Source organism: Trematomus bernacchii, unplaced genomic scaffold, assembly GCF_902827165.1.
Source record: "Trematomus bernacchii unplaced genomic scaffold, fTreBer1.1, whole genome shotgun sequence".
Classification (NCBI taxonomy): domain Eukaryota; kingdom Metazoa; phylum Chordata; class Actinopteri; order Perciformes; family Nototheniidae; genus Trematomus; species Trematomus bernacchii.
In genome coordinates this window covers 3,746,652-3,763,183 of record NW_022988050.1, presented here as the reverse complement: position 1 = coordinate 3,763,183, position 16,532 = coordinate 3,746,652, and the positions used below count along the sequence as shown (strand labels likewise).

The following is a 16,532-nucleotide window of genomic DNA, read 5'->3' as shown; positions in this document are numbered from 1 at the left end:
GTATGCCCATTAAGCAGTAAACAGACAAAACAACACTGATCTCTATTTCACCATGGCAACAACCGGGCATTAAAAGAGAGTATTTTAAAAAATAAATAAAAAACACAGCGATAGAAATCCTCGCTTTGCTGCAGCAATATTGCAGATAAACAATTAGTGCTGCAATCATCATTACAATTATAAACAAGCTGAGTAATTACTTCTGGTTCTGGCTTTTAAATGTCAGCAGCAATCAGGATTATGTGCAAAGGCAGATAGCACACCTATGGGTTGATACAGTTTAAAAAACAGCCATTTCAAAGATGATCTATTTTGAATGTTCAGGTCTACTCAGTAGGTATCGATGGCAATTACGCCCAAACGAATCACAGAGCGAGAACACACTTCAGAGACGCTCTGCTGTGATTCAGATGGCTGTTCCAAGCAAAAAGAAAACCTGCTGCATAAACACCTATGAGCAACAAGTTCAAACTAAATGAGTAAGCAACAAAATACTACACTGCGGCATGCCAAGAAGAACATCTGAAGCTATTAGCAACAAGAGACACTTGATCAGGTATCAGAGCTGTGAAGCAGCAATAAAGCCGAGACAGGTGAGTCATGTTAGAAAACATAACGTACCATTATAAATGCAGCGTTGGGAGAAGCAGGGCCCAGAGGGCTATCCACCATGCTCAGAACCATTCTCTCAAAGGAAGAGAAGCCAGCCTGCCATGAGAGCTAATAACTACTAATGCTTCTTCACTCTCAGAGAGGGAGAGAAGAAAATACTGTAACACCTCGTTCAGCTCCACTGGGTGGTCAGAGGGGAGGAGACAGAGGCAAAGTCCAAAGAGTGGCAGAAGTCAGCTGTAACGCTCAACCAGCCGACTTTCTACGCTTTCAAATGACACACGGTCAGCTGAATAATCTCTTCTGGCTCCCGTGAGCTTCCCTTCCTGGCCCGGTGTGACAGTGTAAATCATTAAGTCATGTTCTTTAATGTTGCAGAGTGCACAGTTAAAGAGTGTAAGATGTCACAACAACCAAAGTCATAACTTCTGGACTGTGTGCCAATAGAAAAACTAACATCGGTAGGTTAATAACCTGGATCCCTGTAAACAATTACTGCCGTTTTATGTTGCTATTTATGAATCCAAAAGGGAAATGTAGCAGCAGCAGAACATATTTAGTAGCAGGAAAAAGGGGGTGGAGGACGGGGCGTTGCTTTCCTCTGATGCCAGGCTCAGGCGGAACAGCCTCACCTTGCCTGTTTTGAAAGCAAACAGGGTGAGAACAGCGCGGCCATTGAGAGAGGAACCCTTTTCTGCCAGAAACTGGAGGGGAAAAAACAAGGCCGGGGACACAGGTGTGGCGTCTACTTCAAGCGTAAACACAAACCACCTCAAAAGCTCTGGGCACAGGTTCCAGTAAACAGCAAGGACGCTTCGTAAATCACTGCGCTTTACTCATTGTTAGTGTTCATTTTCAGGTAAACAACTTCAAGTAATTCAAATCATGTTCATTTCACCCTATCCCTTATAGTTCAAGATACAAATGGAAATGTTCTTATTTAACAACAACCTTCACTGTGTTCTTGAGCCTTTGAGCGGTCATTTAATCAAATCAGGCTTTGTGTAGGTGTCAGACAGATGGCTGCTTCTTTCAAAGAATGATCATTTTATGAACTCATAAACTGGATTAAAGTGCTGGGAACCCATTCACACTCCGACTTTGACTCATGGGCCTGCACTTCTAAACCCTACCAAGAGAGGGAGCTGATAGGGCGCCATGTTCAGCCATGAAAACAACAGTCCTCGTCCAGCAGTGCTCTCAGTGAACACAATAGCAGGAACACTTAAATTCTGCAGAGCCCAGCAACAATGATGGTTAAATATACAAGTTCCAGGGAGAGAGGAATTCCAGATATGTTAACCGCCACTGTAAAAACACCAAGTCCACATACACACATGTAAAAAAAACTCTGGCACATTCCAGCTAATTCAATATTTGTCAAGGAATACTCAAAAAGCCAGCCAGAAGCTATTCAGTGTCAGCCAAACCAGAGTGGTAATGATAGCCCAGTGGATTTCAGTGGGAAGAGTGAGAGTGCACGGGGAGTTCAGCCTGCGAGCGTCACACTGCGCTGCTGTGTGCAACAACTGGGAGCACAGACTGGACCACATGCACGGCTACAGAGGGGGGGGGGGGGGGAGCTTCCTGTGCGGTGCTCACCTCGTCGTATTCCTCCTGACAGCCCACCGCTCCGTCGCCCGGACTGTAGTTGTAGATCTGTGGCTCCGGACCTGTGGATATGAGAGGAAGAAGGATGGTTTAATGTGCGCAGAGTCAACACATTAAGTCAAACAGGAAAGGAGGCTCCACTTAAACAGGACTGGTGTGTATAGTGTCAATATAAAATGTGCAAACAACACAGGCATCATGAAGAAAGAAGGTTTTCACAGCAGGTTCATGCTAGCGCTAACACACTGAGAGCTTTGCTTCTTATCTACTGTATAACATATATGTGTTTATGCTTGACAATTCATATGCAGTCTGCAATGTAATAACCATTTGTGTTGTGAATGGATACATAAGCAATTACATGCAAAGGAGACTGTAAGATTTTTTCAGAGATACACATAATGATAACAATCCAACTCTATGCCTAACAGGATTTTATTGTACATTTAAAAGTCTGCTAATATCATAAAGAAGATCTATGATTAGACTTCACCCTGATCAAAATAACCTGATACATCTGCTACAGTATAGTACTTATATACTGTTAAATATAATGCAATTATCACTGAATGTTTTATATATTAATTCAAATAAAATATTTTAACATTATAATGTATCCTTTAATTTGTAGTTATTTAAAATGAACTTTTCTTACCCACAAAAAGGGAAAGAAAAGTATTGTGGGAATGCATTATAAAAGCCATTAAGAACATGCTGTTGTTTTTTCTCAGGTGAAGTCATCTCTTGGTGTTTATTTTGCAAAGTAATACATTTGACTGAACTCTGAACAGAATAAATGGTTCAAACCTTTGTTTGTCAAACTGATATCCCTGCCTGTAGTGTGTTTGCTCAGCACATTGTAGAGTGCATGTCCTAGTTGCCCTACACTGGCATATTTACAGTCAGCAATCTGAGCGTACTGTGACAGTAAACGTTATGTAACTTTTAAACTCGCATTTCAAAAGGCGAGGAATATCATGTAATAGGTATATGTGGGGAAATAAAGCAATACAAAAGGACAAGAGGCAACCCATATCCAATGTAAGTGTGTCAATACAGGCCTCTGTTGGGAGCACCTGTAGACAAACAGTGTAACCTGAGGCGGAGCGGCAAGATGGAGCCACTGCGGCTCCTGTGTCTAGTAAAGAGAGCTGCGAGTAGCACCCTGCGGAGAGAAAGGAGCACAAACCGTGTTCAGGAGCTGCCAGCAGACCCCAGGGTTTTGTGCCCCCTGGTCTCAGAAACCCGTTGCTCTTCGAGACTCGTACACATCGCAGGCCATTTAAGTGCAGTGAGTCTGCAAAACGCTAGCTTCTGTTTTAGCAACACAACAGCAGCTTCTTGGCACGATGTCAAAATATCAGGAATATTTCCAAGACCAACTTTTGTTGTTGCAGACATGCCACAGCCACTACAGGGAGCAAGGCATTTCCATGGCCTGCAGGCTTCTCTTAATATTAAAAAGGAACCGGTGCCAGTAAATAGTTGTGCAGGAATGAAATTGGTGGAATGAAGGGCTGCAACCAATGATTATTCTCATTGATTATTCTAGCCTTGCCAGAGTATCTAGTATATTCTTTCTAGATTCGTAGATAAATAGTATTGTCAAAAAAATATCATAAAAATATGTTAATGCAGTTTCTCGGAGTGCAAGGCAAAGTCTTTAAATGTCCTTTTGCATCAGTCCGAAAAACAAAAATATATTCACGTTAATTTGATATAAAACATAGAAAAGCAGGAAATCTCAATATTTGAGAAACTGAAAAGAGCATTTTCTGACATTTTTGGTCAACGATTTATCGAAACAGTTGGGGATTATTTATCCGTCAGTCGATTAAAGGATAAATTGGCCCATCTTTGAAGATTTGGCCAAGGTCAGGGTCCTTGAACACAACACAAGCTAACGTGTCATCACGTGGTGTATGTCTCGTCTGACAGATGTGTAGTTCTGACGGAGAGCACCAGAACGTCACTACGGCACTTCCAAAAATTGCAGTACCCATAAGGAGCCGTACACATGCCGCAGTTTTTGCGTGGCTGTGTCTTTAGTTGTAAGCCCAGTGGCGATCTGTTCATCTGACATACTGATCATACAGTCAATAACTTTGTTGTTATTAGCATCTGGTTAGCTAGCTATGCTAATGAATATAAGAAGCTTTTTCTACAACCAGTGAGGTAAAGAAACATCTTTATATGATCATTATAGTTATACAAATATAAGAGAATAAAGTAAACCGGTATAAAATACTATATGACAGTAAAAAAAAGTTGTTATTAATAAACAAGAATACAGTTTGAAAGGGGAGTGATTTGTAAAATATCCATAAAGAAAATCTGTTTACAGTTCTGTTTCATATGGGTGTTGAGAGATGTATCCATAGATCTCCTAATTTTTGCTCTCAAAGTGCACCAAATAGATGCTTTTAACTTAACGGCCCTCGGAGGATGTTGAAAAAATGTAAATGGCCCTTGAGAGGAAAAAGGTTCCCCACCCCTGATTTAGCAGAGTGCAATCTAGCTAATATTAAAACGTGATGACCATTTAGGAACTGGACAGAGCACAGATGGGGAAGAAACTGTGGTAGGGAACATAACATTGGTCTGAAAAAAACAAAAAAATGCCTTTACAAGAATAGTGGAATTCTTTCAGCAGTGTGTGAACGACCTGGGAAGTTACAGTTCAGGTTTGATCTTCACACACTAATGGGAAACTGTGAGGAAGTAACTGATGCATTCTCCACATGGCTGATTACACAGAGAAATACTAAAGGGAGGGAGCTCAGAGAGGAGGACAGTGAGTAACGGGAACATTGTCAATGATCCCCTGTTGTATTCTCACTCATTACATCATGGTTACATGATATGCGAGTTAGCAAAACAAGGCAACAAAAACAGATTCAGGGACACACGACTACAATGAGGAGGAGTTTATATAATGTGTTTTAAAAAAAGGCACATTATTTCCTATTTCCGCAACAATGTGTTTTTGTAGATGTTTATACCTGTCTGAGTGCTCTGTCTTAACAACAAAGCTTTGTGAGTAGTGACACGGGTGAAACAGAGAGGCCAGAGCAGAGAGAGAGGACAGTGAATTATTTAGCTGAATAGGACTCTCTACCCAAACCCCATCTCTCTGCCACTCCCGCTCTGAAACCTCGCCAACGAGCCCATGGTGTCCGTGCATCTCATGCTTTCCAGCGCATTACTTATTAATGACAAGAGTAACCGGAGCTGTGCAACCCAGAAGGCTTTGGGAAAGAAGGCCACCAATCAATATGCGGGGTGGATCCAGGCAAACGGGGCACTATCGCTGTTAGGTCAACACAACCTGTGCATCGTGTCAACACCACCGGCGTGTGCTGTAAACTGCTGGTAGTGATGTCACTTTGGGGTTTCTAAATCCATAACATAACTGTGAAGAAGGGCTAATAAAGTGTTCCCATTTAAGGAGGAAATACAATATCATTACAAGATTAGTTTTAAAGCGTATAAAGTGGAACAGGAGTGCAGCAAAGCGATTTAAGACAGAATAACAGTAGTTTGAGTCCACAGAATTTGGGTCAGTCTTCTGCCTTTCCTTTTAAAATCCTTCAGCTAAGCGATGGATGTGAACATACTGTATTGACAACATGATTTGAGCGCCATGGGGAATGCGGAGAGAATTAGCCAGATGCTGGAGACTAAATGTAGGTTGTAAGTATTTGCTGCCTGGGCAGGTTTTTAGTTTTACAGCAGAATTGCGTTAACGGCAGGTTAGCCAATATAAAAGTAGAAAATAAATGTTCTAACACACACACACACACACACACACCGCGTACTACAAACAGATAGAATACCAGCATCAGGACGCAGAGGTTCACCATGTAGCAACGTTTTTTGATTTGTGATGAATGTGTTAACATATCCAATAAAAGCATTCGTTACACGTGACATTTCTATGTCAGCATATTTTGAGTAGGTAGGTTTTTCAGATCATTCAATGTAGAACACAGAGTCTTCCACAGCAGGCCAAAAGGTGCACAACAAGAGAACACAAGATAACCAGTTTGAAGGGAAAACAAATCTCATAACTCACCTCCATTGCTGATTGCAGTGATTCCCCGGTGGAAGTCTTCAAAGCTGATCACTCCCAGACCACTGGGATCCAGAAACTTGGTCAGATCCTTCACCTGAAACATTAAAGAAACACGACATTTAAAACTTCAATTCCATCATGGCAGCAGCTGCAGAAAATCCTTAACCCATAGCTTTATCATATGTTCCACTTGGATGCTTCAAGTTTATGTCATAGATTATGTAAAGGGAAGTTTTCAGCCCATGGGATACAATGATATAAGTGCACTGTTAGCACATTGACTTCAATAAAACAGCACATGCAGGAGAAACAGCCAGAACTGGATCTGATTTGTTCCACGTACATCTACTAAGAACTCTTTCTTGAGGTCATTTCAGTAACATGACAGGTTTACTGCAGAGTTACAGTACGTGAGCTGCAAAGATTTTTGATTACAGAAGCAAAAAGTCGACAATAAACACAACTTCTGAACGTCGAGTGAGTTTAACAGGGTACAGGTTTGCAAAGGGTACAGCTTTTATTATCTTTGAACATGCAAACAGTTACTGAAAGCTTTGCAGTTTACCACCATCTGAAGTAATACAATTAAAGATAGCTTATGGAAGCAAGTAAGTAGGACATTTATTACACTACATGCATGAACATTATATAATGTAAAGCAATAAAGCCTTGTGTGCACAGAAACTTAGCTGCACTCTGGTTTAATGCTTATGTAACTGCACCTGTATATTCTTCAGTCTGTAACCTGGCAACAGGCGGATGTGCGCTTAAGTAACAACAGGAACTCAGATCATTGATAAAACACAAGTGTGCCTTGAATCAACTATTTATTTTTAATAAAAAATGGACTCCTACTGTAAGTGAAATTAAATCTGATCTGAGCCTTCACCTGTGTGTTGGCAGATTGCCCTATTTACAAAGACCTGGGAACTAAATATGCGCTTTGTTCTTTGCAGAATTATTGGTGGCGCCAAGCAATCGAAACCGATTTAAACAAATAACAGACCGAGTCAAATGTCATCCATCAAGAAATTATGCTAACCCACTATTACAGCATAATTTAAGGGGTGTATGACTGACTTGGAAGGAGCCTGGGAGTATGTCGGGCGAGGTTTCTGTGGTTTCAGCTCACATTATTCCTCGAAGAAGCTTAGCACACAACGAGAACACGGTCTTTTCACCGAGATTTTCAGTGTGTGTGCGGCCTCTCTCCTACACTTTTATGTATCGGTTACACATGAAAACAAGCTGATCTGCTTAGCAACGCTGAGCTCCAACTCAGAGAGGCTGAGAAGGCTGAAACTCCTAATAAACTGACTCCAAAAACCCCTGTGGCTTATGATCTTGGTTTGGTTAATTAAGGCCAGCTGTACTTCGAGAGAGAGGAGGGGAGTGGCTGAACTATCCGAGTGGATGTTCACACTGAAATGTTAAGTTTAACATCTGCATTCAAGACGCATGGTACTTCTTTCTCTGCAATTCTGAACCTACAGTAGATTTGCTCCAGAAGATACTGTAAGCTGAAGAAGGGTGGGTGAAGAAATGACTTCTTTAAAAAAGGATTGAACTTGTGAAAAGAAGTGTGTGGCCGCGCTCAACGGTGGGCGTTAGCTTTTAGTTTCGTGTCACAATGGAGAATCAGAGTTGACTGAAAATAATGTTCCATGAAGCTGTTCAGAAACACCTCTGCTGGGTGAGGTGAGAAAACTGAGGTGTGATGAGTGTCAGAAACTGTCATAATTCAGTTGAAATATTATTAGATTTAGCATCTGCAGTAAAATAGTGAGCCAGTGTTGGATAACATACAACTAAAACGGCTTAAAGTAACTGACAGACAAGCTACCAGAGCACTGTAAACCTACTATAATATGGAAGCAATTCATGGCCTACATCAGAGTTGTTAAGCCTGTGCAGCAGTGCCAGGCCCCTCAGGTCTTGTGAGCAGAGCGTAGTGGCTATTCCTAGGTCTAACCTAAAAAACTAGAGGTGATAGTAATTCCAGTAAAGTTTTATTTCAGCCCCAGGACTCTGGTAAAGCCTCTCCACAGATGTTAAGCTGGCAAACTGAAAGCCTCTCGCCTCTACTTGAGAGAAGAAAAGATTTGCTAAAGACAGCCTCTTTGAAGTATGCCATCCATTTATCACGTAATTGGTTAACCACTTGATTTATCTTCTGTTAAAAAGGAGTACAAAAATCTGACTGTAGAACCACAACTATTTGGGTCTTGTAATACGATCCTTGGTCGCCATTATTCAAACGTTTTTAGCAAACAGAAACAAAACATTTTAGCAGATTATTGATAATGTTTACTGCAAACCCTAATATAAAAAAAAGGGGTGAGTGCAAATTGACCAATTTAACTTATTAATGCATTAGTTTAATGTTGTTGACCTGCCTTATTTGTTTTCTTTTTACTTAATAAAAACTGGTACTTTCTGGATGAGTATTTATTTGAATACTGTATTAAAAGATTTCTTATCCGTCTCTTTGATTTCTTAAATGTAATTCACGGTATTTTAATTGATAATGTCTTATGTAATAATTGTAATTGTTACACCTAACAAGCACAGCCCAGAGAGACAGTGGAAAGACAGATACAAACTAAAGGCAACTCTGTCAGTTCCACTGCTCAGCGGTGCAGAGAAGGCACTGTGGTTTTTCTGTTTCCTCTATTTGTGTCTAATCAGTGCCGGGGCACGCCTGACCGCCTCCACACAGACCGTCGTTGTGCATAACCCCATGAGAAGAATACCCGTTGGTAAGAGTCTTTCCTGGAGGGGACTTCGCAATAGTTCCTACACAAAACTCTGATAACCGTGATCATAAGCCTAGTGGGCTGGCAAAAGATGATGAAAAAAAAAAAAAGCAGAATGATCTTAGGATATAAAACATTGACACACATAACAGACAAAAGTGAACTCAAGAGAGGGGACGATTCAGGGCATGGGACATTCCATTGTGGATTAGAGGGGCAGAACATAAAAGCAGCGGGTGAGGGGAACGAGGCTGGCCAAAGTGGGGTCGGGAGTGTCGTTTGACAAGAGAGACACGACCACAATGCAGTTCAGTACGGCTATTGTGCAGAATTAGGGTCAAAACCAGTGAGTGAATCCTATCAGTGGTGGCTAGGAAAATCTTTTCAATAGTTGAATTCACAGATTTGGCACATGCCTGCAGGACAGTTCATGTTTGAGGGCATTTCTTTCTGGTATTCATCAAAAAGTAGATCAGTACCTGATTAGTAGGCCAGCATTCACTCCTCATAAGTGTTCCTAAAACATATCACTGCTGTACACAATATAGTTTTATGGCACTGACTGGATATCTAAAGGTTGACATTCTTATAGTAAGTCTATGTCAAAGTGGTTTTCCTGAAAAAGATGTTTCACCAAGAAGAAGTGGTAAAGGCTACGCTTTTAAGGCATGTTTTAAGTTAAATGTGTTTAAAATTAGAGATGCAACATTAACAATTAGTCGACTTAACAAGAAGTCAATTAAAAGAAAATCACATACCGTTTTGAGAATAAATAATCGTTAAAGTACATTTTGATGCAAAAATTGCAGAAAATGACATCAAAAACCTCAGAAATGTAGTTTTTTGCACAGGATGAAAAGAAGGGAACTGAGAACTGAACCCTGAGGGACACCAGGAGAGACTAGATCAGTGGAGTATTGGCAGTTTTATAGATGGGCATTTTTTAATATTTTATAGACCAAACAACAAATCTAGAAAATAATCTGCGGATTAATTGTTTATGAAAGTAATCGTTAGTTGCAGCCCCATTATCAACAGACTATATTGTCTTCTTATGATTCTATGTGACAGGATGCTCATATTAAATCCACACACAAAGCAGAATGTGTCTTTGTCCATGGTCACAATCATATCCTGGAATTATTCTGGATAAAATATTTGCATGTTTAGCAGACAAGCGCCAGCTGAACATCCATGCAAATACCTCATGAATACCTTCCTGCTGTGCCTGACAGGTTGCTGGGATATGTGCAGTGTGGTACACAATAAAACACACCAACACAAAACAACCAAACTCTGACCATTTAAATATGAAAACCTCCTGTGTATATGCTCACCAGAAAAGAAAATGTAATAAGAAAATCACAACTAAACCAAGCGTTGTTAATCACACAATAAATCCTGCTAAGAAAACTCCCAGTGACATCTTAAGTGCAGCTCTTGACACCAGTTCCACTTGGCTTACATCCCAATGGGCAATTTGAAACTTTTATCGTTTTTAAGCGAACTTATGGATGTCCTTATAAATTAGTGACCTATTGCCCTTTGGTTTTCACAACCACACAGCTAAAATACCTGTTTTACCACCATGGTGCAAGAGTATAATTTCACTAATCTGATCCAGGCTTGAAAGTTATTGAAACCACTTTAAATTCCAGATAAAATACAAGGGCATAGCTTATTCAAATATGAAAAGCATATAAATATTGCAAGCTGATATGAAAAGATTAAACCATTTTCTAGCTCAGCAAAGAAACAAACCTCACTCTTAATTCAGCTGCATGTCGGCCTTGTTAGATCAGACCTGACTTTCCCACTGGTCCTTGAGTTCAGCTAATGAATACCAAATCCACTGAAATGTTACATCCATTATATAACATTCCACACATTCTGAAGATAAGACTGTCTCCTGCATGCCTACTTATTGTAAATGAAAAAGGCAAACACGCCAAAGCCTATGTCTCCGTCTCTGATCACGGAAGGACAGAAATCTGAGAGGAGTTTCTTGCAAGGGCACAAATTAGCGCTTGCGAACCAGATAGCCAACACATTTAAAAAAGACGCACAAGTAATCAATCTGTACAATCTGGTTGGCAGTCCAAGGAAAACCTTTTAAGAGACAAAGATCCAAAGGAAACAGCTGGAACCTAGATAGTTGGGAGGAGAGACGGGGAGAACTCAGAAACCAAACACTATGAAATGACAGTAACACAGACCACACCTATGAGAGATGTCATGTAAATGTCTCATGGTCAAAACTGCCTAGCAAAACAACAGGTGGATTTCATTTACATTAGACTAACAAACGTTCCACTCTTGTCCCTCAAAACAAGGTCATGGGCAGTTGTACCTAAACCATGGAGTCCCTCTGACTCAGGAAAATACATTTTACTCTTAATCCTTCAAATTGTCTGCATGGGGAGCCACAGATACCTACGGCTAGACACGGGACAGATCAGGGGCAACAGAGGCGCTTTGAACTGGGGGAAAAGGGATTAAAAAGCATTAGTGAGCCGGCAATACACTTTGTGTGTGGAGTACCAACTAGTTCCCATCCTAACCCAAAAGCCATGTTCAAAGTTCAGCCAAAAGAAGTCAAATTAAGCTGGTTAATATGTTCAGAATTAAATAGGTTGCCTGAATCAGCCCCATATAAGACTAACAAAACATGTTCAAATGGATAAAAAATGCTATAAGTGACACTATTATTCTTATTGCTTCATGAACAAATAGAAATTAGTTGAAAAGATATCCCATACATGCTCATCAGGGCACACTTGATAGATAAGGTAATTTCCTGCTACCATTTACATCTGCGTTTGCATCCGCCCTTTAACTGTTATTTACAAATGGTGTGATCACATGCTGAAGCTCAGTGCAGTTCTTGTAAACATCCAGACAGACAAGCATGTCTGACAGGAAAAGAAACTGACGTCATTTTTTTTTACCCCAGAGCATGAGACTACCATGCTCAAAAGACCAATATAATACAGTATGGCAATAATGTTACATACATACATACATGATTCACTAAGTACAATTATCAATCTCAATCATCACGTGACACCATCTGATTCAAAAGGTTTCATGTTTAGGAGTTGTTCCTTGTCCCTTCCCTTGCAAGTAACAGTGAAACTATTTCACAAAAGCAACACATGGGTGAGGGTGATGGGTGGAGAGAGGCTCATCCGCCATTTCTCTAGAGATTATCCCCAATCCACAGGATATGCAAATGTGGCGATGACGGTTTGTCATTTGACATATGGAGAAGTGACGGGCCGGAGAGAATTAATTACAGCCAATATGCTTGACATACTTATCTGCATGATAACCCAAATCCGGACTCTTGAAAACTGGCCAACTATAGATGACAAACTAATCCAGGCATTGTTTTAATAACATGACGCAGTATTAACCAAATCTATAACACCAAATTATAGGAGCTGCTTTCTTTTGTAGGAAGCATGCAAGCACAAAACAGGGGGTTCAAAATCACACAGAGTTTTAGAAACAACATACTCAAATGCCTTTATACAATGTTATATAAAGTTGTACCACCTTCAATCACTTTACGTATTAAAACAAAGAGATTAACATCCTAAAGGACTGGAAACACTCGTAGCAAATTGACTTCGGCCAGACGGATTTCAGATGATTGAATTAAGCAGGCTTTTTGCAGGAAGCTCTCAGAGGTTAAGTAGAAAATCAATTATAAATCATTTACGTATATGACGCTTTATATGGTTTTGCACAGAACTTCCCTCAGCATGCATTACCCAGTAGCTGCAGGCTGGAGGCAAACAAGTCAACAGAAAAGGAAGGCATCTCACCTGATCGGCCCCATAGGCAGCAGCAAACTCCATAAACTCCTCAATACGAACAAATCCATCGCCATCTTGGTCTAAAGCATCGAACACAGCTTTTAGTGGGGAGACATCTTCCTCCCTCGTACTCTCAGCTGAGACCATTGGCAGTGAGTCACCTCCCACCATCTTAGAGAGAGATAATGTCTCCACAGTTTGCTCACTAGTCCATCCTGCCTCAGGAGAAGAATTGTGTAAGTCCTGAACTGAAAAATCAAAAGAAGCCATGTCGTGACAATCTGATCCTTCAAGCTGGTTATTGTCCGTAAACATCTCCTCTTCCTTCTCTTTAGTTGTTGTATCGGAAATACTTCCAATTTGTACATCCTCCTGAGGTTTCAAGTCCCAAATGTCTTCGTCGTGGACCTCCTCAGCAGTCAGGCACAGATCCAAAGCCATTGCCTCGTTCCCCTGATTTTTGGCTTCAGAACAAATATTCTCATCCATTAAATCCTTCGATTCATTTTCCACATGGCAGCTCTCACTGGTGGATTCACCCTGGATGAAGGCATCTTCAGCCGCAGGCACCGTCAGTGACGGAGGTTCAGCCGACAGACCCAGAGCAAATGAGTCATTCTCACCTTCTTGGTCTGAAGTCACATTTCTATTTACGGTAGCTCCTGCATGTTCCACCTCCGACTCCTCTGTTGATAAATCTAATGGCGCACCTGTGCAGATAACAGAGGCAGGACTGGCGGGGCACAGGCTGAGACTGCCGTCACAATCTGGAACCTCTGAATCCAACAAAGGCAGAGATCCTTCCAAACTCTCCAGCGGTGTGCTGTTGACGTGGTCATGTGGGAGGCAGTTCTCAAGTGCACCTATGCTGCAGGTAACAGGTAGATCAGTCACTTGATCAGGGAATAAACTTTTGTCTCCGGTTTCAGGTGACAAAGTCTCCCTGCTCGGTGAGGGAGGGAGTCCTGCCTGCTCCTCCTGTGACAGGTCGTCCTCACTGACACCCTGTGGGTTCAACTCACCCGAGGACTCTGCAGGGGGACAAGAGTTTTCATATGAGAGGAGATCTACCAACAAAAATGGATCTCCTGTGTTGGAAATTCTCGATGGAGAGCCCGGTACACTGAGACTTATTAGCCCAGCTTCACTACTAAGGGAATTTGAGCTCTCAAGAGGGGCTTCCTGCGTCAAAGTCAATTCCTCATGGGCTGTGTTTTTTCCAACCACATCAGTGAGTTTAGGAGAAAATAACCATGACAAAGTGTAGTCACTTAGTTCATCAGGTGGCTCAGTTTTTTCTGTGAAGGACAATTCCTCTATACAAGAACCATGGAGAGAAGCTTTGGAAATATTGGACTGATCTCCCTCAAACTGCAAATCTCCACAGGAAAAAGCAGAGATATTTATGAGGTTGTCCAACCCTGCCGGCTTGTCCTGGTAAATGTGTTCTTCTTCACTTTGTTGTGATGTTTGATCGCCGTTTAAGAAATCCAAACCTGTCTGGCCACCCTTGTTTTGACAGAGCACACCTCCATTGTCTGATTCCAGAGAGTGAAATCCGAGAGGAAATGGCAGTTCTGACTCCCACTGTGTGTGCCCCAAAGGGCCAGACAGGACTGTCGCTTCCATTGATAAAGCTGATCCACTTTACAAACGTCACAAAAGCTGGTGAATTATCTCACTGTCCAGATCCAGCTCTTCAACTTTAATGCCATGTTTTTAAATGGCATTACACATCTCAGATATGATATGAAAGTATATAAAGCATTGTCTACCTCATTAAAACAATGCAGGAAGGCTTTGTATTTTTTTTTTTAGAATGTAGAGTGGTAGGGGTAATTGCAATAAGAGGTTCAGAAAGGCAACGGATTAACACATAGTATATTGTGTTTTAACTTCAGCAATTGCCATCCACATCTTGACAACACTGTTACCCAAATTTATAATAAATTCATACTAAGTTACTGTCTTACCCTTACTGATTTTAATGAGTTTTGACCTACTATGTGACTCTCTGTCATGGCAGGTCCTCTCCTGGTTGTTTCCAAATGTCTCCGCTTCACACCATCCAACGCCAACATGCTTCACATCGGCCTGCAAGCTGGCATATCACAGCAATAACTCTTCAGAAATTAACTAACAAAAACGACTGACAACATATCCAACCGTGAGCCAATTTGAACAAATACAGATTAACACGTTCAGTCAACAGTTTGTCAACATTAGCTCAAACTAGCCGATTATCCTATCTTCTGCATCGCAAGCTAATTTGCTCAGGAGTCGAAAGAGCAGCGATGTGTTTCTGTAAACTAAACAAACCTCAAGTTAAAACCTCAAATCTCTCATTAGAAAGCGGTAAACTAAATATAACACCGACAGTGAGAACTACCAATGAATTTATGCTAGCAACTAACGTTAACTCCTCCTTCGAGCATCCCACTTCTGCCGTGCCATTGGCCAGAGAAGATGCTAACTGACTAGCTAGCGAAATTAGCCTATTAGCTAGCAGACACGAAAAGCAGTCTATCTCCTACCTCTCCGTGTTATATTACACCAAATGGTAGCTAGGATATTCCACTGTTTTAATAGGAAGCTAAAGACACTGTTGCCTTTGTTATAGTCCAATATTATGTCTTCATTTCGATACCGTTTTCCAGCGGCAAATCCACCTGTGTCAGGCCAGACGAGTGACGAGACGAAACCGATGATTCCACCTCAAATTCTCCTGTGATATCCGTCTCCAAAACACATCAGCCACTGCGTCCCATTTTGAGGTCAACAACGGAACAAAAAGGGGTTGAAATAGGACTAAAAAGCTCCATCATTTGGCAGTCAGTCCTCCGATGTTGATCACAGAAAACGGAAAGCTCTCGCATCAGCATCAGCAGTGTCCCATCCTCCTCCTCCTACTCCTCCAGCCGCATACACACCACTGACGTTTCACGCAAGCGTACAAAACACCCCGCAGTATCTGGTTTCATAGCAGCTATCAAATGGTGCCTTATGATTTGTTTTTGCACAATACCCAAGGGTTTTATTCTAGTCATCTTCCTGCACACATATGCATACATTGTGGGCAAGCATCTCTGCACCACATAGGTTAAAGTTCAGGGTGAGCAAGAGGAGCTTTCAGGGACTTCAGGATGGTAGAAGTTTCAGTCTGTGAAATATAATCAACATTTAATAAGACTTTAGTCACACCTGGAGACTAAAATTCAAAGGCTACCCTGCAGCATACACATTTATTAAAACTACCTGCCTCTTTACCAGCTTGATAAACACATCAATAATTGTTGTCAAAATATATAACATTATTCTGATATGGGTCAATTTGCATAATGACTACTTCTATTTTTGGTACTTTAAGTATATGTGGATGCTAATACTTTTGTTCTTTTACTTGAGTAACATTATGAATGCAGGACTTTTACTTATGACAGGAAGGAAATCCCACACTCTGGTTTTTCTACTTTTAGTTAAGTACAAGATCTGAGAACTTATCCCACCTCTGCTTGTAAGCATAAACTATTCAGTAAAATAATTACATTTACATTTAAAACAATATGTAATAGTTGGCAGACCTCAAGTGGAGAGATGTGTTTTGGTCATGTTAAGTGGTTGCAAATGTAATGTTTTGGCGCCCCCATCTGACTTACA

The 16,532-nt window shown here is 41.1% G+C and overlaps 1 protein-coding gene across 5 annotated transcripts in view; it reads right to left on the bottom strand.

The window, feature by feature from the left end:
* rab11fip3 (RAB11 family interacting protein 3 (class II)) overlaps positions 1–15,754 on the bottom strand; it is a 32,039-nt gene extending 16,285 nt beyond the window's left edge. For 2 of the 5 annotated variants that reach the window (XM_034119357.1, XM_034119353.1), the window contains exons 1-3: positions 12,885–15,754; positions 6,299–6,392; positions 2,215–2,285 (exon numbers count right to left, since the gene is read on the bottom strand). In XM_034119357.1, the coding sequence (XP_033975248.1) occupies positions 2,215–2,285; positions 6,299–6,392; positions 12,885–14,504 (1,785 nt within the window). In that variant the 5' untranslated portion in view covers positions 14,505–15,754. Of the gene's footprint in view, positions 1–621; positions 714–2,214; positions 2,286–6,298; positions 6,393–12,884 lie in introns of those variants that run through there. The other 3 variants (XM_034119354.1, XM_034119355.1, XM_034119356.1) reach the window with 3 other exon arrangements.
* Between the last annotated feature and the right edge of the window lie 778 nt (positions 15,755–16,532).